The sequence below is a fragment of the Barbus barbus genome, assembly GCF_936440315.1.
Source record: "Barbus barbus genome assembly, chromosome: 35".
Lineage (NCBI taxonomy): Eukaryota > Metazoa > Chordata > Actinopteri > Cypriniformes > Cyprinidae > Barbus > Barbus barbus.
In genome coordinates, this window is record NC_136763.1 from 14734828 (window position 1) to 14762754 (window position 27927).

The window sequence follows — 27927 nt, forward strand, 5'->3', positions numbered from 1 at the left end:
TTACAAACGCGTTGCGAATTGGTTCAAACTAATGATTCAAATAACTAGTTCAAAAGAGCCATTCGTTCGTGAATAGGACATCACGTGGTTATTCTCTTGTTGTGCACTAGATGGCACTGTAGACCTGCGTTCATTCATCTGGGTCTGCTAGAAATAAATGCTAGTTTGTTGCTGAAAATGAAAAATAATTACACATGAATTACCATTCAGACGTTCCTGCATTGAAAAGGACATGTTCTGACTTCTTCTATATGACTTCAGTCAGTTATTTGTTGTTCTGTGACAGCTTTATGGTGGACCTACTGTGGAGATTTTCCTCCCTGTCGAAATGAGAAGTGTGGATAGATTAAACGCTTCAATGTTGGACTTTGGCTCTCAAACTCATCCAGTAACATTCACAGTCATCCCTCCTGGATATACGCAGGTTTAAGAGTTAAACTCATGACAGTTGGCAAGGCAAGATGGCATGGGTTGAGTTAATGCTTCAAGGCTACAAGATGCTCATTCTGGAAGTTCTGCATGTTCAGTAAAAGGTCAAAAAGTCTCCTCTTACAGTACTATCCCGAACCGCCTTGTACCACATCGTGTAGGTTTGGCGACTCTAAACAAAATTGACTATGACTAATGATGTCGGTCTATCCCGCATTGCAGAATACCTCTGCCATGTCAGCCTCCCTCTTTTGCCCTTTGTGTGCGGGCGCAATCCAGTGTTTTCCATAGTAATTCCCTTCTTTGCTGCAAAGGGCCACTGTTCCTCTAGAGCTAAGCCCACATAAGCTCCCTCTCAAGAGGAAGAAAGAGGGGATGGCAGAGGCTGACTGGTTGCCTAGCTACATCTCACAGAATGTTCTGTGTAAACAGCGGCTGGCGGAGGAAAAATCACACAGACTTTAGGTTTGATTGGGTGGAGCAGTTGTAACCCGACTATTATCCCGGCGCTGTTAGGAAGCCTAAATCTTACTGTAACAAAGACCCCCTGTTGTGACTTCTCATCCATCACATGATAGTATGCACAGCCACGACTGACTCGTCAATGCCATAAAAATTGAAGCTGACAATTGATTGGCACACAGAGGTCATCGCAGCATCGTGTTATTGCATCAGGGTCCGGCCTTGTGTTTGTATGAATCTTGTGATCGTGTGGCTGTGATGTAAGATCGCTTGTGTCAGCAGCTAGCATTGGAATCGCTGTTAAGACGAGCTCGGAGCGATTATGTTCCATTCTCTTAGTGCATGTGTTCATTTTAGCTACGTCAACTTCAATTTATGAGTCCCACCTCAACAGCTGCTCTCTCTCGCCTGTATTTGCTTTCACCTGTATTTGCTCAATTATAGGGGAAACGCTTCTATTATTTTAGAGAGAGGAGTGATGGCATATAGAGGCTAAGTTATATCCATTCCTTTTGATACCGGACTCAGCTAATAGCCAATTTTTGTCAGCAACATGGATAATAATGATGATAATTTACGGAACATATTAAAGTTGCCTTAACGTATAAACGGAGATGGTCCTCACTGCAGAACACAAGATCCAGGGGGCGTGGTTGGATCTAGATCCAACTCCTCCCACCTTACATATACCTGAACCTACCCATCTCCACCCCTAGATGTGGATCCAACACCGCCCCCTGGATCTTTGTTCTACAGTGAGGGGCTACTGTATAAACGCACGTGCCCTTTTGTCGTGCTGCCTTAAATGCTCGAGCCCTTTAAAGCAGGATGGATTCAGATTGGCTGTAATTTTTTTTTTTTTTTTTTTTTATCACTCTTTGGCTGAGAATAATTCGTGATTACAACAATATTTTTTCCATGTTTGTCGTTACCGTTATTGTTCAGATATCAACTTCCCTCACAAACTTAGAAGGACTATTAAAACGCTGTAGTTATCATTTTTGATGTGAATGGGCCTTAAGTGTGTAGGAGTTTGTCTACCAAATATTCAAGCTGCTGTCTTTCCCTGTTTGTGTTCTGCTCAAAGTCGAGTTGAGGCCATTATTAACATTTTTGAATTATTTTTCAAAGTTTCCTCAGAACTGCTACTATTAGATTACTTTTATACATCAACATCAGAATGAAAATATGTTAGCGCAAACAGTTCAGCATTGGTGTCAAAGGGCCTCAAGTCTGCAGGATTCTGCCTAATAAACACTGAAGCTGCTGTCTCTAGCTGTTTGTGTTCTGTTTAAAAAGCTGTAAGTTCAGTCTGAGGTCATGATGGTTATTTTTGGGCCATAGACGATACTCCATTGAGACAGGATTCATTTCTTTCATCTCAACCTTACAAAAAATCTGTGATTTTTGTGTTGTCTAAAACAGTTCATTGACTGCAGCGACCATTTGCCTTTACCTAACAAAACCTTAAGAAAAGTTACCTAACAAAAAAGTTACGTTTATTATTTTCTGTCCACCTTATTGTCAGCATAAGAATGGACATGGCCATTTTTTAAACTCAAATATCCAAAGCTTCCAGTATCAACAGTTTGATATAACAAACTAATATTTACTATCATAATATTTGAATTTTATTATGAAAAAAAAAAACAAAAAAAACATTGGTTTGTAGCACAAATAGTTTTGCCATTTACTGCACATTTATTTTAGTTATTTACCTTTAGCTAATGAGTTGGAAGTCTCACACATTCATAGAAAATAGTTTACTTTTGCCTTGAAAAATGAGGTGGATAGTCACATGGCTACTTCCAAAATAAAAACATGGGCATGGGGAAATATTGATTTGACTTAATAATCTTACCTTGCTTCTGATTATAACAATAATATTAAAGGGATATTCAGCAGTTAATGTAAACATTTTACACATTATAAATAAAAATTAAGTATTCCACAGAGCAACATTACCGTGCACAGTAATTTTAATAAAGCACAAGCTCCAAAGAAATGGAAACAGGGTTTCTAAAGAGCAATCTATCAAGAAAATTTAGCTTTTCTGCATGAGAGCGTGTTGAAGGTACCACCTCAGCAGTCCTGCCGTCGGGCAATGACCCAGAGGAGAAATTACATTTACTGGACCGGAGAATGTTTCCACCCTGGTGAGCCGATGTGAGTCTTCTACAACTACCACAGTTTCATCAGCAAGAATCCTGTGCCTAGGGCCTCCCTCAGCACAGATCTCAACAGATCAAAACCAGCATGCTGTTGCATCTTTGAACAAGGCCGTGAGCAAGGCAGTTCACATTTATATGCTTCTTTAAATTCTGTCCCAATTCATCAGCTCATTCATCAGTGTGTTGTGATGTTCCGATCCCTAATACATAGTTTTTCAGAAGATATATTATTGATGAGACACTGAAACAGTTTGTTCTTTCAAATGCTGCAGTTCCAGCTAGAGCCAAATACATTTCACAGCCAAAACATACTAGGAATAAATCATATTTTAGTGTATGCTCAGCAAAATCCACTTTCCTAATGCAATTTTGGACAAACTTCTCAAGTTTAGATTCAACAGCGTACAGCCTGTGAATACAACCAAACACCATCCATCAACCGTTTACGCTAATTTCTCTATTAATTGACAGTTTCGGTCTGTAATTATGGTTCGAATTGATATTTTGAAGACATAATACATCAAAACATGTTGATTTGTGATTATTCCTCCAGACAGAGGTCCAAACAATCATCACGAACAAGTTGAAAGCATTTAAATATCTCGCTTGCCGTCTTTATTCGCCATCAAAACACTGACCTGCAGGAAAGGCTCTGTCATCAACAATGTGCAGGGGAAAAAAAACGCTGTGCCTTTCCACTGTTATTTTGGTCCTATTTAATGGATCCCACTGTTCTCAGTTAAAAAGGAGCCATTAACAGAGATGCAACGTACACAAACAAGCAGAAACAAGCATGCACACAAACAATCAATCGTTATCCACTCTCAAAGTTGCTGTTGAATTTATACTTCAAATGAAGAAAGTTCTCTCATGATGGTGCTTTCAGGACACACAGGCAACCGCAAATGAGCACCTGCTCAATGTTTCTGTCTGTAATGGATGGAAACTTGAAGATTTGACATTGAGTGTAAACAGCAAATCTGTACATTTGCTGATTTCTATCTGTCTAATGAGCTGTGTCTCAGCTGGAAGGATAAACAGGATATTTTCATTTGGATGATACCACACGTCTGAGCATGTCATGTGCCGCTGCGACGGCAGCTCTACCTAATGGTAATTGTTTGCCGGCCCATGGAAATTGTCAGCTTTAGCTGCGTTGACAATGTCCAGCAGCTACTGTTCACTAGCAATCACAAATAAAGGGCAGAAACTGGGGGTCACGTGAATTTAAGCATTAGGATCATGCTGACGTTACAAGTAAGTTTATCTTATTTACAATTAGGAATAAGAGTTTGAATCCACAATCTTTGGATTGCACCTCTGAAAAAATTATCACGTTTGTGATGCATAGAAAATAAATACTTGTATATATAAATTGAACTACAAAGCACATGGTGTGTATTTTTCCCAAATGCACATGTGAATTAATGAGAGTAAATGGATCAGAATCGACACTATGCAGCATGAGAGAATGAAATTAACTCTGAACTGCTTGAACATTGCTTGAATTTCATAAAATGTTAGTTAAAATGGGATTTTATAATTGCTTAATAATTGAAGTCCTAAAATAGTCTCTTACCCCATAATCCATGTAATTTTAAATAATTTCATTCAGACCATTAGGAAAATTGATATGCAGTTTCAATATCAATCATTTATGTTTTCAATCATTTTACTTAGGACTTACAGTAGCCAGATTCTTCCCACCACGCTTATGTAAATATAAATAAGAGCTGTTGATTTATCAGATATCATCACTTCCAATTTTCCCAGCTAATTAAAACCTAGAGGACAGATATTACTGAACCCTCTGTATTACTACAAAGCACTGTTTAGAATGTACTTACATTATTTTACTTGTGTTTGGAGGTAACTTTGACCCCAACCAGGAAAACAAAAGTTTGAATTTGATTACAGTTCGTTCTCACAGGTAATCTTAAAATTCATACAAAAGTAAAAAGTATTGCCTTGTACCAATTTTAGTCAGGCCTGTTTTTTGAGCTAAATGGGACTTAAGGGTCTCTCAGACTCCAAACAGAAAATAAAGGATATATAGGATTTATCTTTTTTGGAGTATCGTCCCAATTTAAAGATCCTTGTCGCTCTTAATTTTTTAGTTTTAAGAAGTTTATTTCCTAAGTTTAGAGCTTTAAAGTCAACACAAGAGTTTTCACATTTTTCACAACAAAATGTGATTTATTTCTGCATGAAAAAAGGATGTGCAGTGAGAAAAAAAAGTAGAACAGGACTTAATTTTATTCATTGGGAAGTGACTGAATTGTGAAGTCTCTTGATATGAAAGGTCTTCGGAGGGGTAATTTCAGTGGTGGACCAAGATCATTATTCAAATTTACATTTTGATGAAAGATTACAAAGACAAATGTGTTATGCACTTGTAATAGTAAAATGAGTCAATTGTTGTTATATTTGTAGCCGCCTCTGTATTCTTGCACAGTCCCTGCATTGTAAGGTAGGTTTTTCTTAAATTAGGCTGTTGGTTGCAACCTGCTCCAGATACTTGCTTGCTCCAAATTGTCCATATGAATATTGGATATGCAGAGAGCAAACTGATCTCCCATTGCAGTTCCATGGACACAAAATGATTGTATCACATTCAACTGTAGAACATCCAAAGGGGCTTCTTTACCTGGCCCACTTGAGTCAGCATCTCCTAAATGCATTTTCTACTTCTTTTAGACTGCTTTTTGATATTCATGAAAGTACACACTACATAAAGTAAAATATTAGCAATGAAAAGCACTGATTCAGGAGAGATGGTTTCTCGTAATGACTACTTTCAGGTTTTAAAACCTATGCTGATCATCCATCAGACCATTTAGAAATGTTCTTCCACCTGTAATCATGCTAATGAGATTCCCATTCGGATGACTCAGTTAAAATTATGTGTGAACATTTCAGTCCCAGAAGGGGATTCTGAAACAATAAAATCCATCAGTGTCAAAGTTTCTACATGATATGTTTCTACATGACTCATTCCTTCTATCTTTGTCTCCCTCCCTTACTAGCTTGTACTTATTTAAACTATGACTGAGACTTGGTGTTACGAGCACTTCCTCTGTCTGATTGCCTCTTCAAGATTAATCGCTTTTTGTATTCCCCAATTGTAAGTCGCTTTGGATAAAAGCGTCTGCCAAATGACTAAATGTAAATGTAAATGTGATATTTAATATTCTTTTACAGATACAGGTGTGTAAATAAGTTGTTTTGTAGATAATTTTATATCTAGCACCTAGCAACTATCAGTGTTCACCCCCTGAAAATTTCTCCTATTTTTTTGCCAGTTTTCCCTACTGTACAACTTCACATGGCTAATATGATTCCCAGATAACACCATTTGGTTTCAATGAAGACTTCACCCCTAGAGGTTTTTCACTGATTCCGGAAACTCAGCAAACTTGACTTTTGTGGGCCATTGACAAATCGCTCACCACCTCGCAAAAACACAAAATGCAATTCATCAGACTCAGCAAAATGATATTATTGAAATAGAACAGTATGACACCTTCCATCTGAAATATATCTACAGCAAAATCCAGATTGTGTGTTTTGGCCAAAGCCAATTAGTTGTCTCTCTTGAGACACGCCCACTACGGGAAGAACCAACTTTAGCACCCCAGAGGGATTTCTGAGTTCTGCTAAAGCTGCATTTTGACTTTGGTATGGATTGTCATGTTGCTGAATCAGGATTTAAACCATCCTGGTAGTGACAAGACCCATCTCGATGCTACGTTAGCAAAACATTTACCAGTTGCCAAATATAAGTAAATTATGTTTGATAATAATTGTGTCTAAGACTGGCATGCTATCTCCATTGTTCCTGCATATACTGAGCTGATGAAATATTACAATCTACTTCCCAGTTTATGTACTTATAATGCTGAATGGTGGTTTAGTGAAACATGGACGACAATTACAGCAGGCACTGACAAATAAACTGCAAGGCTCCTTTGTATTCATTCCATTTACATAGCTGAAACACTTTCTGTGGTTGACTTGCATCTCACAATAGAAGATCTGAGTCAGCAAAGCGTAGCCGTAGAGTGATTTTGTTTGCTCAGGATGCTCTCAGCACTTACCTGTAAACATTCAATTAAGACACCCTATGCAATAATGTACGCAGGCACATGTACACTGTCCAAATCATTTTCAAATTGATTTGTTCTCGCTCATGGCCTTGGAAATCTAGGCCTGTATTGAGTAGATGAAAAATATGTTTAAGTGTGTTTGAAAGGGCAAACTTTATTAATAACACGCACAGCTTTGGCCGCAAGCCACCTGTTAAGTTTGTATTCGCGAAAGAACCATCCATCAGTGCTTTACTATATTTTTTCTGCTGCCGTGGCTTGGCTGCCTGAGAACAAACTATATGAAGAAAATTCATCTTATAGCATTTAAACACTTTCCTTTACTAAAAACCAGAGCTGCTATCAAGAGATGTTTCCCCAAAATGAAATTTCTATTATCTTTTACTCATTCTCATGTCGTTTCAAACCTGCAGGCCTTTATTTCTTCTTGAATTCAAAATAATATATATTTTTTCTGTGTAATTACAATGCGTAGGCAATTCAATTCAATAACTAGACTACTTGATTTGTTCACAAATGTGACCCTGGACTATAAAACCAGTCTTAAGTCTCTGGGGTATATTTGTAGCAATAGCCAAAAATACATTGTATGGGTCAAAATTATCGATTTTTTTTTTATGCCAAAAATCATTAGGATATTAAGTAAAGATCATGTTCCATGAAGATATATTTTTAAATTTCTTACCATAAATGTATCAAAACTTAATTTTTGATTAGTAATATGCATTGTTAAGAATTTCATTTGGACAACTTCAAAGGTGATTTTCAGTATTTTCAGTTTTTTTGCACCCTCAGATTCAAGATGTTCAAATAGTTGTATCTCGCCCAAATATTGTCCTATCATAACAAACCATACATCAATGGAAAGCTTATTTCAGCTTTCAGGATGTATAAATCTCAATTTTGAAAAATTGGCACTTAAGACTGGTTTTGTGGTCCAGGGTCACAAATCAGTTTGATTGCTTCTTCAGTACTCAGGGATATCTAACTGGGATTAATCAATTGCAGTATTCATCAGATATTTCCGCTGATCTCTGTATAGTTATTCCTGTACACTCTCAGAAAAAAAAAGTCCCAGAATTGTACCTTTAGTACAATTACAGTCATGGCCAAAAATATCGGCACCCTTGGTAAATATGATCAAAGAAAATTGATCATATAGTGAAAATTAAACTGCATTAATCCTTTTGATCTTTATTTAAAAAAAATTATTTTAAATTTTTTAAAAAAATCTAACCTTTCATTGGATAATAAGGATTTAAAATGGGGGGAAATATCATTATGATATTTTTCTCAAATACATATTGGACACAATTATTGGCATCCCTAGAAATTCTTATGAGTAAAATATCTCTGAAGTATATTACCATTCATATTCACAATTTTGAGCACTCCAGGGGGATTATGAACATGAAATTATCCAGCCATGGCTTCCTGTTTCACAGAAATATAAATAGGAAGGAAAACAAAGCCCAAATTCCTTTAATCATCCATCACAATGAGAAAAAACAAAGAATATATTTCTGATGTGCAGCAAAAGATAACTGAGCTTCACAAATTAGTGAAGTGGCTTTAAGAAAAGCGCTAGAGCAGTGAAAATTCCCATTTCCACCATCGGGGCAATAATTAAGAATTTCCAATCAACATAAAATGTTACAAACTTTTTGAAATAAGTAAGGGTGCCGTTAATTGTGGCCAATGTGTATTAGAGAAAAACATTTATTTCATAATGATATTTCCCCCCCCATTTTAAATTCTTATTATCCAATGAAAGGTTAGATTTTTGTGATTTTTTTAAATAAAAGATCAAAAGGATTGACAATGCATATTAATTTTCACAGCCGCCTTTGATCATATTTACCAAGTGTGCCAGTATTTTTGGTCACGACAGTACATACTCTAGAATGTTTACTAATGTTGCTTATTTTTATTTATAATGTTTTATAATTTTATACAGCAAACATTCTAAATACTATTATTCTTAGCATGGATTTAATCCTCTATTTTAAGATATGGAAACCTAAAAAAATATGTGCAATCGGTTGCCAACATTTTTTTAAAGTAAAGAGAACTTACTTTAGTACAACTAGTACAGAAGATGTGCAGTTATCAACTAGAGTCACTTTAGTCCAACTTTAGTCCATTAAATTGTACAAAACAGATGCCATCTCATATGATCGCTCTCTGCTTTTCTTATTGCTCCCCTCTTTCTTCTCCTCCCTCTTTTGCCTATTACCACCCCTTCTTGCATCTAATGACACATGCTCTTATAGTTTTGCTCTTTCTCCATCCCTTGCTCTTCTCGTCTGTGGGTAATTAGCAGTGTTCTGCTTGATGAGATTAAAGCAAGGGATTAATCAGAGCACTAATTGATAGACACGGCCGCAGAGAGTTCCAATCCCCTACAGCTCTCACTCTCTCTGGTGTCTCGGCTCACTCTCTCTGTGTGCTGACTTATTGAAACCGCAGAGAGAGACTCATACACAATTTTGGTACATGAAGAATAGATAAAACAGAACATGTTCACCATTAGTATGCAAAGTGTAACAGAGATGCAGAGAGAGAGGGATGCTTCGAGCTGGAGTTGTACTGATTGAAACAAATGGAAAAGCACTGATAAACTGTCAGTATGTATCTGTCTTTAAAATGGGCAAGAGGTTAATAAATGAGATCAAAACCAAAAGAGCTGTGGCATGCTGGAGAGAGGTTAGAAAGTCCAAACCAAACTCCCTTTTCTTTCCCTTCATTTTAGTGGTTGTTTAAAACTGAAGTGTTTTTATTGTGACAAAGAGACTTAAAAATGTGGCGCTTATGGCGTAAGATGCTTTAAAACAGCAAGTTGCGAGCATCAGGCAAATATTGTCTTACGCAATTTAACATAGACTAACAATTAAAAAATATTGTAGGTGGCATACAAGACCATGTCCTGAGTGGATGATCCCTAAGTGTACCTTGGACATATGGACAAACTTCATTGCAACATAGATTGCAAGTTTATGATGTGGAAACATTTATCTTACTTTTTCTCTGCAAATTAATCAGTATATCAAGAAATTAATGCAATTATCATTTTAAACTGATTGATAGTCCTAATAAAGCATAAAGCAAAAAACACATAAATGTTTGTAAAAAAAAAAAAGGAAAAAAAAGAGAGAGATAGAGTATTAACTTTTATGACATTTTTAATCGCATTACCCAATTGTAATTTCATACATTTTCATGGTCTTTAGCTTTAATCCACTCCCAGAGATTCGTCATTAGTGGCGGGCCTTATGTTTTAATTATGCCATATGCCCTTTGAGTACACTGACCTTTCACTGGGTCATGGGACAGAAATTCATGGCTCATTTAAATACAAGTGAAAAATCTAGGAAACTTTCTGTCAGATAAGTGTTGTCATCACTGGACAGAGTGCTTCTGAAGGCAGATGTGTAGGAGGAGCAGTCATCTAAAGTTATGTTAAGTCAATGTTAATTTAATGGTAATGCATGGAAATCCAGAAGTTCTAATGATAATCACGCTGCCATTTTAAAATGGCCTGATTTTATGGCTTAATCAGAAATCCCATACTCAATATATCAGCTAAATTCAATTGTCACTTGATGGCATAATGCAATGCTCACTCATGCCTAGAAAACATTTTGACATGCAGCTGAAAGGTGGAAGATGGAAGTATGAGAGAGAAGAAAAGAGACATGAACCTATTATGGACAGGACAGAGACTTGAGATTTTTTTTTCTTTTTTTTTAAAAAAAATGTGATTGTTTATTCTCTAAAGCACATCCAATATTTGAGATGAATGGAAAGAGAAATCAGTTACACTGAATGGTGGAGCAGGCATGATTGTAAGCTTCTCTGCAATGCAGGTTTAGACCCTTATCCAGGGACAGTACGTACGAGACAGACTTTCTTCAGAACAACAAGACAAAAAGAATGCTGCTGCATTTCTCATAGCCAAAGAATAAACGTAAAACCTAAGAGAAAAATACAAAAGACAAACATATAAAAAGATAATGTAAAAATCCTACAGGATATAGACAAACACACACTCACACACATTCACACACAATTAAAACCAAATTGGCCCAGACACTGTCATTTAGCCCGACTTGGACCTTGAAGAGCAGCAAATGTTTCAAAATAAGTATTTTACAGCATTTTAAACATTTTGAATCTTTTTTTGTTTGTTTTTTATTTTTATTTTTTTCAGATTATATTTATTCCGTATGGTTTATATTCTTTGCCAACTACTTTTCACATTCTGACCACAGAGGAACAAGTGCGAGAGATTTGAGACATTGTTTTGAAAGAGGTCATGCACGTACAATATTTTAAATCAACTTATAAAGTTAGAAAAGGGGAATGTTCAAGACAAAAAAGAAGGTTTCTTCTGATGCAATCCTTTTAGAGTCGGGTTTCTTCAGCCTTCACTTTTAGTCTCACTGTCTGGCAACTTGTCATGCCTAAATTACCTTTACAATTCGGAAACGCAACACAAAATCGTACAAGGCAGGCAAGAGTATGAGCTAAAAGGCATTCTCCAGTAATATATTTTTTCTTCTTTTAAAATAAAGACCTTGATTTTTTTACACAACCATTACACAACATAACATTATATGGTTGTGGTCGGTCAAGTAAAAAAAGAAAAAAAAAAGAAAATATTTTTTGAATTGAATCACTGTACTTCATACGCTCCAATTTCTCAAGGGAGAATGAGATTTCTGAAGGGAAAATGATTCCTGTGTTTATCAACAAAAGTCTTGACAAAACATTCTCTGTTTGCTTTGTTTGTTTTCCACATAGTAGTCAAAGAGGCGTTCTGCACTGGTAATGCAGGGATGAAAGGAAAGCAAAAGGTAGTCGAGAGGAGCAGACAGGAACGGTGGAGTGTGTGCCCAACAGAAGAAACTTTTCAAAATGGCAACCGACCCTGAGATTGCAGGAGTCCGATACAAAACACACCACAAAAGGCACTTTATCAACAACAGTGCTTCTGTTCTACTGAAATTCAAGTCGAGAGAAAAAGTGTGTGTGGAACTCTCTTTAGTGATGAAGCGAACGAAAAAACGAGCGTGCGCACTCGTTTTTTTTTTTTGATTCCTGCTCGCCGAGAATTTGTCGTTGCAACTCGATTCCATCTTGAGCCTCTAGGCGGTCCGAGAGGAGTGACAAAACAACACTGAAGAAACCACAACGCGAAATATTGTAAAAAGCCGTAAAATACTTGTGGATTGCAGCAAAGGTCCAGAGCAGGCTGCAGGGCAATATCCTCCCCTCTCGATGCCTCCGTAGCGTGCAGAGGAACTTTAGTTGAGAGATAATCAGCCCACTTGGAGGCTTGGTGTACGACTTCTCGATAAAACATCCAAGAAGCCAATTGTCCCTCCTGGCCCTCTCCATTCCCCTCCGTCTTCCTCGAGTTCCCACCTTCAGTCCTCTCCCCCTCCACCGTAGAGGTCTGCCAGCTTTCTGAAGCGAGGACCCCAGTCATTGAGGTAGTCGTAGTCCTGTTCTCCAGAGCTGGAGGAGTCCAGGGAGCTAACGGAGCCCGCTGTGGAGCCGCTGCCCTCGTAGTCAAACACCAGCAGGGAGTCGTAGGGAGGAGCAGTGGGGTCATTATCCGCCGCACGTAGACCCTAATGTGAGAGAGGGAGAGAACGTCAGATGAGGCTGTTGGAACAGACGCATACAAAACACTCTGAAAGCCGCTGCTGAGAAAAGTGCTTAAAGGGGTCACATCAGGAGAAATCAAATTTTCCTTGATCGTTTGAGATGAAAGACCTTGATGCACTATGAAAACACGCTGTAACTTCCTGCTCAGTGAAAAATACTTTTTTTTTAAACTAAGCTGCAAAAATGACTCATCTTGTGCTTTTTTTTCTCACTCCAGGCAGATCAGATGAACACGTCTATCCATCCAACCATTAAAATAGTTTTTGGCAATTGAAATAAAGTTGAAATAAAATATATTAAAATATAATTATTAAACCAAAAACTTTGAAAATTTGAAATGTTGACTTGACAGCTAATTGAAAGAACGTCTCGGTTACGTATTTAACCCTCGTTCCCTGAAGAAGGGAACGGAGACGTCACGTCGGTGACCGACGAATTGGGATCTCGCTTAGAGAGACCAATCCCCTACGAGAGTATCTAAACGAGCCAATGCACATTGGCATGCGATTATTGCATCCAGCTGCCGCTAATCACAGCGTGAGTATAATTAGGCAGCGGGTGCAGCGCATATTCAGGTTTTCGCTGAGGAGCCGAGCCGGTGACCCGGCCGCTCAGCGGTGGTACAGCAGCCGTGGCGACGGGACGTGACGTCTCCGTTCCCTTCTTCAGGGAACGAGGGTTACATACGTAACCGAGACGTTCCCTATCAGTCGGTCACTCCGAGTCACGTCGGTGACCGACGAATTGGGATCCCTACCAAAAGGCCACGGGTACTGCCCCTTCCAGTGTCCTGTGGAAGCCTCCTGAGCCCCTATTTTTTGGCGCAGGTCAGGGCTACCGCAGAAGACCAGCTACTGCTGCCATGGCACTACCCACTCAGTAAGTCTGGATAACACTGGGAAAACGTACCCATTCCAGTTGGAACCGGACGCTACGGAAGCTCGCCCTTTCCGTAGGAGGTTCGGAGCAATTACGCATATGATCAACCTTAGGCGCATATGGAGGATTAGAGGAATTTGTACCTCATGGAGATTGGCAGAAGACCTGCCGGGGAAACACGGGCTCTCAGGCTATACCGTGGACTATACACATATGGGGTCCAAAAAGGCCTTTCATATGGAACCCAGCCCTCTACCGGTTCTCATGGATTCAGCGAGTGAGGGCCTGGCGTCAGATGCTCCGCCACATCTGACTGCCGAGGGGACGGAGGAACTCGACAGGGTCTACAGTACGGACTCTCTGGAGCAGTTTTAGCAAGCCGACCAGGAAAAGGGACCTCTCAGTGCTTCTACCCGTTTGAGGTGAGAACACAGGAGGAAACCGGTTCCACACGAAGGCTATAGAACCTAGCGAACGTGTTAGGGGTCGCCCAGCCCGCAGCTCTACAAATATCTGCCAGCGAGGCGCCACGAGCCAACGCCCAGGAGGATGCAACAGCTCTAGTAGAGTGAGCTCTCAACCTGAACGGGCAGGGCACACCCTGTACCTGATAAGCCAGGGTGATGGCGTCCACTATCCAGTGGGCCATCCTCTGCTTGGAGACGGCCTTCCCCTTCTGCCGGCCTCCGTGACAGACAAAAGAGCTGGTCTGAGGTCCTGAAGCTTTGTGTCCTGTCAACGTAGCATCTCCGCGCTCGGACGGGACAAAGCAAAGCAAGGGCTGGGTCTGCCTCCTCCGAGGGCAGCGCTTGCAGGCTCACCACCTGGTCCCTGAAGGGAGTAGTGGGAACCTTGGGCACGTAGCCAGGCCGGGGCCTCAGGATTACCTGGGAGTCAGCCGGCCCAAACTCTAGGCACGAATCGTCGACCGAAAATGCGTGCAGGTCCCCTACCCTCTTGATGGAGGCCAATGCAAGCAGGAGCAGAGTCTTCATTGAAATAAACTGCAGCTCAACTGACTGCAAAGGATCAAATGGGGCCTGCTGTAGTGCTTTCAGCACTAGAGACAGTTCCCAAGAGGGTATAGAGGGGGGCCGTGGAGGATTTAACCTTCTTGCCCCCCTAAGGAACCTGATGACCAAGTCATGCTTACCCACCGACTTCCCTTCCACGGGGTCATGGTTGGCAGCAATCGCAGCCACATAGACTTTAAGGGTGGAGGGAGACAGCCTTAGCTCCAACCCCTGCTGCAAAAAGGAAAGCACGACTCTGATCGTGCACTTTCGGGGGTCTTCTCGGTGAGAAGAACACCACTCGACGAACAGGTTCCATTTCAAGGTGTAGGCCTGTCTCGTGGACGGCGCTCTAGCCGAAGTGATGGTGTCAACTACCCCTTGGGGTAGGTCACCTAGAACCTCCGCGTCCCGTCCAGGGACCAGACATGAAGTTTCCAGCTTCTTAGGTCTGGACGCGGGTGCAAAAAGGTGCCCGGTCTCTGAGTCAGTAGATCCTTCCTCAGAGGAATCTGTCAGGGAGGGGCTGTCACGAGGAGCATCAGTTCTGAGAACCAAGTCCGAGTGGGCCAGTACGGCGCCACGAGCAGGACCTGCTGCTCGTCCCCCCTGATCTTGCATAGTATCTGTTTTTGCGAGAAGGCTCACTGGGGGAGACGCATACTTGCGAAGGCCCCCGCGGCCAGCTGAGCTGGACCGTCTGGGGATGGAGTCTCCATTCTCCGGGGAGCGCAGCTCGTGACAGCTCGTCGGCTGCCCGGTTGAGCAAGCCCGGAATATGAATGGCACGAAGCGACCTCAGATGCTTCTGACTCCAGAGGAGGAGGTGGCGGGCGAGTTGCGACATGCGACGGGAGCGCAGACCACCTTGTCGGTTGATGTACGCAACGGTCGCAGTGTTGTCCGTGCGGACCAGTACGTGTTTGCCTCGTAAACGCCTTCTGAGACGGACCAAGGCCAGACGTACCGCTAGCAACTCTAGGCAATTGATGTGCCAGTGCAGTTGGGGGCCCGTCCAAACCCCCGACACCGCAAGCCCGTCGAACGTGGCACCTCAGCCGGTGGTGGAGGCATCCGTGAAAATCACAGCATGCCTGGAGACCTGTTCCAGGGGCACACCTGCCCGCAGAAACGAAAGGTCTGACCACGGGGTGAGGGTTCGGCGGCAGGCCGGTGTGACTTGGACCCGGTGAGTGCCGCGCTGCCACGCCCACCTCGGGACTCGGCCATGGAGCCAGTGTTGAAGCGGCCTCATATGAAGCAGCCCCAGCGGCGTGACTGCCGCTGCAGCTGTCATATGCCCCAGGAGCCTCTGAAATTGTTTCAGTGGGGCCGCTGTCCTGCTCTTGAACGCATTCAAGCAGTTCAACACCGACTGAGCACGTTCCTACGTGAGGTGTGCTGTCTGACTGACCGAATCCAACTCCATACCGAGAAAAGAGATCCTCTGCGTCGATATGAAGACAGAGTTTGCTCTTTTCCCAGTTGACCTGAAGGCCCAACTGGCTGAGGTGTGACACCAAATCCCTGTGTTCGCACAACTGGTCCTGAGACTGAGCCAGTATGGGCCAGTCGTTGAGGTAGTTGAAAATGCGAACGCCCTGTTCTCTCATGGGAACAAGGGCTGCCTCCGCAACTTTCGTGAAGACACGGGGTAACAGGGACAGCCCGAAGGGCAGGACCTTGTACTGATATGCCCGTCCTTCAACGCAAACTGCAGGAATGGCCTGTGGCGCGGAAGGAATCGACACATGGACGTACACGTCCTTCAGGTCGACCGCTGCAAACCAATCTCGGGGACGGATGCACCCAAAGATGCGTTTCTGCGTGAGCGTCTTGAACGAAAGCCTGTGAAGGGCCCAGTTCCAGACACGCAGATCCAAGATTGGTCGTAACCCACCGCTTTCTTGGGCACAATGAAGTAAGGGTTGCAAGCCCTGTCTTCATATCGGCTGGAGGGACCGGCTCCATCGCGTCCTCCGCCAGTAGGACAGCGATCTCTCCACACAAAACATGAGCATCAGCTGCCTTCACTGCTGTGAGGTGGATGCCCCTGAACTTGGGAGGAAACTGAACCACATAGCCGAGCCAGATGGTCCACTGGAGCCAGCAAGACGGGCTGGGTAGACAGGCACCCAGACACCGTACAAGCGGAGCAGCGGGACCACCGACGTACCCGCGGTGGGGCAGCGAGGTGGAACACAGGAACACGGCCCGTGGCGGACCAAGGGGTCTGAGTGTGCGGTGCGCGCTTACCTGGTTCCGAGGTTTGGCAGAGGGTGCGTGAGTAGGGCCTTTGATGACGCTCTCGAACCGCCCACTGCTGCCAGCTGGCGAAGAGGAGGATGAGCGCGGTCCGGAGTTGGTCCGTCCGCGACTCTCCATGCCCTCTTGGGACCCAGGGCAGAGACAACCGCTTCTTGTCGAGATTTTTGAAATAGGAGAATCTCCACCCGGCCCTCCACCGGGGGAGGGGGAGGCGCATCCGCCACCTCCCAAAGCAGTCCTCTCTCTCTCTCTCTGGGTCGCCCGTCCTGTGCCTCTTGCTCTTCCGCTCACCGCCAGGTTTGACGGGGGCCAGGACGGGCGGGGCGGCCTGCCTACGCCCAGCTCAACGGCACCGCTTCTGGAAGCTGCTGCGGATGCGGTGCGGGAGCAGGGACGGACGTAGGGGCCGCCCTCGGCGACAAGCAGGCTGGGGCGCTGCAGCCGGCGGACGGGTGGAGGCAGCAGCTGCCCGCCGGGGCAGGAGGTGTTGGATCGCCTCAACCTGCTCGTGAGCAGCCGAGAACTGCTGGGCCATGTTCTCGACTGCGTCGCCGCAGAGGCCAGTCTGGGACACAGGGCCCTTGAGGAACCGATACTTTGTCGGTGTCCCCATGTCGACCAGACACAGCCAGGGGTGAACGTCCTGGACCACAAGTGTGGACATCGCACGACCCAGAGACCGCGTCACCTTCGTCGCTCGTAGCGCGAGGCCCGAGGTACAAGCTCTCAGAGCTTCCGGATCGTAACCACCCCCGTGCATGTCCTCAGTGCTTTTAGCCTGAGGACCTTGCAGTAACGCCGTAGCGAAAGGTGGAGGCAGCTTCCCCACAGGCCATATAAGCCCCGCCAGACAGACCAGACGAGTACCTACAGGCCCGGAAGGGGAGGCACGGTTCGCCCCGCCGAGTGGAGACGGTATTAGGACACAACTGCATCGCAACCGACCGCTCCACCGGGGGGACCCCCGTATACCCCCTAGCTGCGCCACCGAGGGTGGTGAGGGGGAGGAGCTAGCAGGGCGGTTTCTGGCAGTAAAAGGTGCCGTCCACGACCTGGTAAGCTCCCCATGCACCTCCGGGAGAGAGGCACTAGGGCAGGGCGCTGAGAACCAGCGCAAACTACCCCGAGAAACCAGTCGTCCAACCTCGAGGGCTCGGGACACGGTGGGATCTCCACTCGAGCCCTACCCTCTCAGTGGCCCGGGAAAGCATAGCCGTGATTTCTAGATCCGACTCAGGCACTGCTACTGCCGGAGCAGCAGCAGCCGAATCTTCTTGCCCAGAAATCTCCAGCTCACCCTCCGATGCAGCAGTCGACGTCTGGTGACCGGGAGGAGCGCCAGGGTAACTGCTGGTGCTCCCCTTGTAGAGGGCCCAGCACGCTCCACTGACAGCTCAACTGGTTTTGGAGCGCAAGAGGGGCGATGGTCCCTCAAGGGTTGGTTCCCTGGAGGGTTTGCCACCATGCCACCGCCTGAAATGGTCCCCGTCTGTCTGCAGCCAGAACGAGGGCCAAATCAAGGCAGGGGCAACAGAGCTCCGTCCCTTTGTCGAGGTATCGGAGCCTGGCCCGCAACTCCAAGATGATCACCTTCCCATGAGAAGATGCCTCATCCACGAACGCCACCTCAGCATGCTTACTGCCCAGGCATGTGAGGCAGTGATCATGACCATCACCCGGCCCCAGGTAACGACCGCATCCAGAAACGCACGGGTGACACGTTGTCTGAAGCAAGACCCAACTCGTCTTTACAAAGACGCAACGTCAAGTTTGCCAGATGCAACGTCGTCTTTAAAAAGACGCACCCGTGAATGCTCTTTTAGAGAAATCACTCTTTCAGTGTGCTGAAGCGCACAGGGGAGATGGCCACTTGCAACACAATCAGGGGGTAGTGCAGCCTGATGTGTGCAACCCACTCGACACAGGAAGAACCACCGCCGCTGAAGCGCCGTACCGCCAGCACGAGAGTCTCCCAAAGAGCGTGCTTAACGCGTTGAATTCACTCATCAGCAGAGGTCAGGAGCAGAACAATGTAACCGCTCGGCTCCGAAGCGAAAAGCTGAATATGCGCTGCACCCGCTGCCTAATTATACTCACGCTGTGATTAGCGGCAGCTGGATGCAATAATCGCATGCCAATGTGCATTGGCTCGTTTAGATACTCTCGTAGGGGATTGGTCTCTCTAAGCGAGATCCCAATTCGTCGGTCACCGACGTGACTCGGAGTGACCGACTGATAGGGAACTAAAATGACAAAAACTAAAACTGAAATAAAAATAAATGTATTTAAATAGAAATATGTAAATAATTAAAGCAATAAAGTAATAAAAACAACAAAAGCATACAACAAAGTTACAAAACAAACTAAAATGGAAACTGAAAATATTACAGACAAAGCTAATTAACCAAATTAATAAATACTATAAATCATACTGTTTGTGCTTGTATGTAGCACCTGCTACTCTGCATATCTTAAAGCAGCACAAGGTTGGGAAAGAGTAGCTGAAGTTTACTTCTAACAAGATTGTTGATTATTTTAATACGGCACATTTTGTATGTCACTTTTCAGCACAGAATTATACATTTTCAGTAATGTATGTATATTGCATCATTAAGGGTTATTAAAGGGTATAATGCATTATAATTATTCATAATGTGTGTTGTATTTTATTATATCTTGTCGCAAATAATTATAACTGAATTTAAAATGCATAATGTAACAATGAATTGATAAGTGTTATAATGTATTAACTGTGATTACAATTATTCATGAGATTGTACTGTGCACTGTAAGGTGCATTACAAGGCATAATTAATGCATTACATTAACAGACTTTTATAAAGCATTATACATAAGGGCTTTAAGTAAAGTGTTGCCACATTTTGTTATAACACAATACATTTTCATCTGAGTTCCACTAATCTTTAGTTATTTTTTGCCGAAATTATTCAGAACTCTTTTTCTTTCCAATTTGAAAAACTATTTCTCAATAATTTCTAACAAAATAAACTATGATTAAAAGTGGACATCAGGAAAGAAAATTGTTATGACCTCTTTCAATCTCATTACAAATGAAAACTGTATTTCCTTCCTATGTCCCTCTGCAGGCATTAGTTGAAGCTGAGGTCTAACTTGATTATCTTCATGATAAAAAACAGAGGGAGCATACGTCAATGATGAACTCCCCGATGTCCCCTGGGTGTGGCACCGTGGGCCGGACAGGGTACTGAGATTCTAGGATAACAGGTCTCTCGTCCACTCTCCGCACACCTGCAGGCTTGCTCATTATGTGATCTAGCGACTCGGGCTGCTGCAGCTGACTCAGATCATAGTCCTGCAACAGAAATAAAAATATACCAGGTCACGTCTGAAACAAGGTCAGAAATGCTCTTGCAACTGACAAAAAAGCTGCAAACTATTGAAAGTTTCAAAACAGCCTCGACTCGAAAATCGATAACAGCACGACGTGTGTGACACTGACCTGATCTTCCTCTCCTCCTCCCTCTTCATCATACTTCAGGATATTATCTCTGACGTCATCCTCAGGGTCGATCAATAAGGGTTTTGTCTGACGCTCCTTCTCCCTTCGCTTCACCCACACCACAAAGAACAGAACCATACCTAAAAAGCAAATATACAGGGGCGTCATGCACCTATTTTCTAATTTTGACAGGGCATCAGTGGCGGTCCAGACTTATTTGGTGCCTTAGGCAAGATAAGACATGGTCCAAGAAAACAAAGCACTTTCTGATGCACTTATATATATATATATATATATATATAAATATATATATATATATATATATATATATATATATATATAGTTTAAGTTTAGATGTGTAAGTCTACTAGTACCGTATACTGTTCTGGGGTTGGTAAGATTTTTGAAAAATCTCTTATTCTCACCAAGGCTGCATTAATTTGTTTAAAAATACAGTGAAGCAACATAATATAATATAATTTAATATAATATTTTTTTTGAAGTTTATAATATAATTTAACATATGATACTTTTTGGAAGTCACATTTAAATTTTTGGATGGCACATGCATTGAATGGGAATAGTCCTGTACATATTTCTAAGGAGACTTTGCTAGGAGGTTCATAAAGCTGAGAAAATTTTGATTGACAGTTCAATGAAAATTAATAATCAAAAATTAAATGGCATGTTGAAAGGTTATTAATCACAATTTACTGATGTTGTGGAGATTTGATTTTGTTGCATTCTCTGATTTAATCATCTGTTCATTTATAAATCAAACCATCAATCTGCACGCTAATCCATCCATCACTTACTGAGCAGTATAATGATACAGATGAGGATGGTGATGATGGCTCCAGTTCCCAGCCCGGCCACAGTCACTGCCCCGATCACAGTACAGTCTCCGTTTTCATCACAGGGACACACCTTCACCTTCAAGACAGAGGTGTTGGACAGGGGAGGGTTTCCCGAGTCGGAAACTAAAATGGGAACTCTGTACATGCCTGCCTCCAGGTACGGGATCCGGAGTTTCAACTGGGCAAAATTACCTAGACAGAGATAGATTAAAGATTAAATCCAAAATTAAATATTTGGCTATGTTATCTGGAAACGATATTTACATATTAACAGCATATCTTTTTCTATCCACTATTATTAATATTATACAGTGCCCTCCAAAAGTATTGGATCAGTAAAGACAAAATTGCTCTGTTGGCTGTGGAGTCAAGACATTTACAAATATGATTAATAGATGAATATGAGACAAAACTACAGAATGTCACATTTTATTAATGGGTGATTCAACACAAGTTCAGCACTTTTAGAGTTTCATCCCTCTATCTGATGTGAGCATAAGTTGCCTCACAGGTCTTTCTAAGTGATCAGCTGTGTCCTGTTGCATTAATTCTTCAGATATTAAAAGCAGGGAATGTGTCGTATGAGTTATATCCATTACTTATGCATTCTGAATCTTGCATTCGATGATGACACACACAAACCAGGATGAAGACGAGGGAGCTGACTTTGAGAGAAAAGCAAGCAATTTCAGAGAAATCAAGAGTTTGGAAACCACCAGCAACCAACAACGACCTGATCGGCTGAGAAAACAACAATAGTTGATGACAGACAAATCATACAAGCTGTGAAAATTAATCCTAAAATACGTGTCTGTAAAATCACCAACAACTTCCAGAAAGCTGGCGTGATGCTCTGACAATCTACTGTCCTCAGGAGACTTTGAGACAGAATTACAGATGCTACACAGCAAGATGCAAACCTCTGACCAGCACCAAAAATAGAAAGGCAAGATTAGAGTTTGCAAAACTAAAAGTTCCAAAAGAGTTTTGGAACTGTGTTTATGGACCGATGAGACAAAGATGAACCTTTATCTAAGTGATTAAGCAAAGCAAAAATGTGGAGAAGAAAAGGGAACTGCAATGATCCCAAGCATACAGTCTCATCTGTAAAGCATGGTGGAGGTGGTGTCGTGGCATGGGCATGCATTTCTGCCAATGTATGATAACAGTAGCAGAATGAATTTGGAAGGGTACAACACCATCTTGCCTACCAACATTCAAGAAAATGCCGCTGGATTCATTGGGAAGTGCTTCATATTGCATCAGGACAATGACCCAAAACACCCTGCCAGTTCAGTCAATGAATTTATAAGGGCAAAGAAATGGAAAGTCTTAGATTGCCTAAGTCAATCTCCAGATTTAAATCCGATTGAACATGAATTTCACCAGCTGAAGAGGAGAGTAAAGGCAGAAACTCCCCAAAACAAGCAACAATTAGAATTGGCTGCATTAAAGGCTGGGAAAAGTATTTCAAAGGATGAGACCAAGAGTCTGGTGATGTCTATGGGTCACAGACTCACTGCTGTGATTGTGCGCAAGGGATCTGCAACTAAATAATAGCTTTTAATCTTTTATATCTGCCTTATGTTCAACTGTCCCAATACTTATGCTCACATCAATGAGTGGGATGAACTCTAAAAGTGCTGTTCTTTTTATTTGGTAAAACATATATGTGTTGAAACGGCTAATAATAAAATGTGACATTCTGTAGTTTTGTCTTATATTCATCTTTTAATCATATTTGCAGATGTCTTGACTCCACAGCCAACAGAGCAATTTTGTCTTTACTGTTCCAATACTTATGGATGTATTATCCTGAAGGAAAACTTTTTAACTGACAGCAAACGCATTAGCTGAAGTTACAATGACCTGTTGAAATGGTAATAGCCTTGAATGCTTTGAATTTGTAATACGTTAAAGCCAAGTCTAACCATTCAGGCGTGAAATGGTCCAGTTACGGCGGGCAGAAGAGGGGTAAGAGGGCAGCTCAAAGACATACGGGCCGGCATTGGGCTCTGAATCTAAATCCGAGGCTGTGATGTTGACTGGATACCCGTGTCGTGACCTCTCGCAGACCAGAGCCTCTTGAGGAACTAAGACAGGCATGTTGTCATTCACATCTATCAAATAAATCTGGAGAGTACCAGTTCCTGTGGCAGGAGGGGAACCTAAGAGACAGAAAGAGGATAACGACAGTCAGGAGTTATGGTCGTAAAGTTCATGTATTTGTCCTGAAAACTCTCAATTGTGTCAGATAGAAGAAATGATAACTGCACATAAATACTTCACACAGCTGTTTTCCCTTTAATGGAGCTGGGCTCTCTCAGAGGACAGATATGTGTAATAACTTTGCCTGAAGAAACGGACACATCTGCTCCCTACGGCTGTGTGTGAATCAAAGACAAAAGCAGAGGCCAGATATATACCTACTTGTTCTCAAAACACAATCTGCCATCACAGACGAGGGGCATTTGTGGAAAACATGGCACGGTATCATGCCCAAAGCTCTGACTGAGTAACAGGCTAGATATTATAAAGATTGATTCTGTCAAATTCTGTTATTAGAAGGTCCGATATGAGTAAAATACAACCCGTCAACCCTGGACATCTGTATCAACTGCAATACAAAACGCCAGCCCCTAAAGATGTATTGATTTAGGCCAATATGCCTTTGTCCTGACAAGGCCTGCCACTACGGACACCTTTGAAAACTTCTGGGAAAAACACACCAAGACAGGCAGATGGATTGGTAAATTTCCTAATCATACCAACCTCCCCTGATGTTTTCTGAGCTTGTGAAGTAATACCCAATGATAAGCATTTTCATCTACATTATAAAGAGTTATAAATATAATCAAACACGCTTGCCTAAAATCATTAATAATTCATATTAGTGGATTGGTTTGGTTTTAATTTAGATAAATTCAATTAAATTTCAATTGGAAATGGTTCATTTAGAGCATCCTCTCTCATATGTATTGTAATGTTGGAAAGTCGGATTCATTCCAATAAATCAGTTTGTCCTAAATCGTGTTTTTTACCTATGTAGAATTTGATAGTTTGATTTATTGCAGAAAACTGGTTTGTCCTTAACAACCTTATTTTTCATATGTAGCACTGGAAAGTCTGAGTCATCTTAATAAATCAGTTTGCCCTAAATGATTCTTCCTCAAATGCGTCTTTTGAAAATCTGATTCATTCTAGTAAATCAGTTCGTTCATCTATCCACGTTAGTTGAACAGTTCCTGTAAATAAGCATATATATATATATATATATAGCTGAATAAATAAGCTTTCCATTGATGTATGGTTTGTTATGATAGGAAAATATTTGGCCAAGATACAACTATTTGAAAATCTGGATTCTGAGGGTGCAAAAAAATCGAGAAAATCTCCTTTAAAGTTGTCCAAATGAAGTTCTTAAATGCAAAAGTTCTTAAATGCATAAACAATGCATATTACCAGGGTCATATATGTATAAACAATTCACACATTTATCAGTCCCTCATCCTCAAAAACCATGAGCAAAACTAAGTGAGTTAAAACAACACAACCTAGACTACAATAAATATGGGTTCACTTGGAACGAGGATAAGCATTCATTCCTATTCATAACAAACTCCTCCGGATGTTTTCTGATGGTGTTAAGCAATTAGTCTATTTAGGAAAGTTTGTGTAAAAATGGACAGGCAAATCAACACCATCTTGGTTGAATAGAGCATGAGAATGAAATTCAATCAGATTGGAAAAACGTCCCAGTGCTGATAGGTTATGAATTGATAGGCTGTGAACAGCTTTTTGGCTCTGTGGGACAAATTAAGTTCAAGCTAACCAAGCTCTCTCCAAACTGACCTACACAATCGTTTAAATACATTTTCCCCCATTTACAGCACTTTTAATGCATCAACACTCAAAGTTTTGATTTCTTTCAAACTTTCCAACTCCCACCCTCTATTCTTACCGTTGTCCACGGCCAAAAAGGTCGCTTCATACACGCTTTTCTTCATATACGGCGATTCACGGTCCAGCACCGCCGTGGTGGTAATCCGTCCATTGGTCCTGTTGATTTTCAGCCAGTTGGCTGGATCTGACAGTTTGGAGTACCTGAAGGCCAAACGCATTTGTTCATCAGATTACTCCAGATAAAAATCCATAAGCATCCGCAAGATGCGGCCATAGAGCTCAACGTTCAATCATAATTTATGCTGTAACAGTATGGCTGAGGGTAATAATGTAGAACTTTGAGATCATCAATCCATTTAAATGCCGTTAAAATCATATTTAGTCCGTTATGAGGATATAGCGTGTGGATTATTAAGATATGTCCCTCATTCAGTCACAGCATGAGCTCTGTTCTGATCAATGGATCTGCACAGAGAAATGTGGAAACATTTACACTCAATCAAATCACAGATGTGACACACAATCTTTCTTCTATATATTATTGGGTAATGTATCAGGCTTCTGCACTATTAATCCAAAACACTGAAGTTAAAAACAGTTACAGCCTATTTATCTGCCAGACCAGGTCTCAAAAGTTGGTAAGAACTCCACTGCGTCGATTCACTACTGGCGTTCGACTATAAGCGCAAATTATTTCAGTATTGCTAATAATCAAGCCCACACTGCATCTTTTTGTTTGTTTGTTTGTCAGGGTCTTTTGTTTGCTAAGCACTTTCCTGTGACTTATTTGAGCCTATAACATTGATAGATTCAGAGAACGAGAGTGCCACAGTGTGGACCGTATTGATCGAACTGTTCCTCGCACATAGTGATCTATGGAGCAAGTCTAGTGAAGGTCTCCCAAGTGTATGAGTGAACGTGCAGGGAGGCAAACTTTGGATCGATACTTCAAGCTGGCATGTTTCATGCATACTTCTAAGTCATGAAAAAAAGAAATCAAGAGAAATCAAGCATGAACGACTGATAGAGAGAGAGGGAGAGACACAATAGAAGCAGCAGTGTGGGGAATGGTTCGGCTCATAACTTGACGACCTTTCACCCTGTTGCTTGGCAACCCAGGCACAACCAAGGGAATAGAACAGGAGAGAGTCAATTAAAAGCATTTAACTGCTCCGGGGGTGTTAATGGTGCAAATGATGCGTGCTACATCACTTGACATACAGCGCAGTATGGAAATCACATGTACTTCTGATGTTCGCTTACAAAGTCAGGGGCTGACCTGCACCCGGGAGTGATGGATTTGTTTTAAATCTGGTTTCTATAAAAATGGCCCTTAAACTCACTAGTCAAATAAAGCCCTCATGGATTTATAGGAATTTTAAACTCAAGCATGATTCAGCAGAAAATTTAAAAGTGAAAAGTGTAGGTAGAATATACTCACTCAGCTAATTAGCACTTTATGTAAATGAACAATAGCACTTGCTCACTCAATCGATCATTCAATAAGACTCCAAAAATATTTAAAAGCATTTAATTAACTGTATTGTTGTAATGAGACATATTTAGATTAGAAACAGGACCAAAATAGGTTTTCACACAAATGCGATGTATAATTGTGTATATATGTAGTTAGATAATATATAGGTCAATAATGTGACACTGATTTTTTTTTATAAGTTAGTATAAATACATTAATGACTGGAATATACATCTTTGATATACATATTCAATTTGTGAATAAAAATATATTTTGATTTTTTAGTAGGGCTTATTAAACTGCAACTTCAAAAAAGAAAAGCATACATAATAATAATAATCATAAAAATAATAGCAATAATAACATTATTCATTATTATTATTATTATTTAAAACACTGTTAATGTTTTAAAAACCCTGTGTGGTGTAACAAATCATGTAGAAAGCCATAAAACAGGAATGAAAACATGAAAACATGTTTTATGAAAACAAAAAAAAGAAAATTCTGAATCTTTTTTTGTTTAGTTTTTTTTAAAGAGAGATTAGGATATATATGCTCAAGTGCATTTAGTGTGTAAGAAAAATGTATGAGATTTTAATTAATGGTTACTACACTTAGTTATTTAATCAGATTTTTGATTGAAAAAGGTATTAATATATTTTTTAAAATGTCTAAAAACAACTGGAAAATTAAGCGAATATGAATAATAACCTGTCATCTTTGTAGTAAACTTCACTTTTTTTTTCCGTTTTATCATTGTAGACACACTTTGTCACTATGTGTGTGTTTGAGCGAGTAAGAACATAAATGATTGACATTTACGGTCACTCAGAAAGATTGACATCCCGAGTTTCAAACAGACAGACAAAAGCACCTGCTGTCATTCCTCTCTACCTGATAGTCTGCTGGATGAAGCGGTCTGGATCCAGTGCAGCAAAAGTAGCGAGGGTGGTGTCAGCAGGCACTCCCTCTTCAAAACGGATGATTTTAGGGTTAGAAGGAAAGACGGGGGCTTCATTGACATCCAGTACTTTGATGGAAACAGCAGCAGATGAGGAGGGCGAGGAGGGGATCCCGCTGGCCAGGTGAGCTTGGTTCGACACCACCACCATCAGCGTGAAGGCATCATTCCTCTCATAGTCAACCGGCTAGACGTATGCACACAAACACGAAAGTTCCTTCAGATTTCAAAGAATTTGATTGTGCTC

At 41.7% G+C, this 27927-nt stretch overlaps 1 protein-coding gene across 1 annotated transcript in view; it reads right to left on the reverse strand.

Moving 5' to 3' along the window:
• Positions 1 to 12597: 12597 nt before the first annotated feature.
• The window catches only part of LOC306854969 (cadherin-4-like), a gene marked incomplete at both ends in the record, with an annotated part of 253169 nt that continues 237839 nt past the window's right edge, over positions 12598 to 27927 (reverse strand). The window contains 7 exons of the mRNA XM_079393318.1: positions 12598 to 12804; positions 20171 to 20335; positions 20483 to 20622; positions 21298 to 21531; positions 23271 to 23507; positions 25301 to 25443; positions 27614 to 27867. Of these exons, the coding sequence (XP_079249444.1) occupies positions 12598 to 12804; positions 20171 to 20335; positions 20483 to 20622; positions 21298 to 21531; positions 23271 to 23507; positions 25301 to 25443; positions 27614 to 27867 (1380 nt within the window). The remainder of the gene's footprint in view (positions 12805 to 20170; positions 20336 to 20482; positions 20623 to 21297; positions 21532 to 23270; positions 23508 to 25300; positions 25444 to 27613; positions 27868 to 27927) is intronic.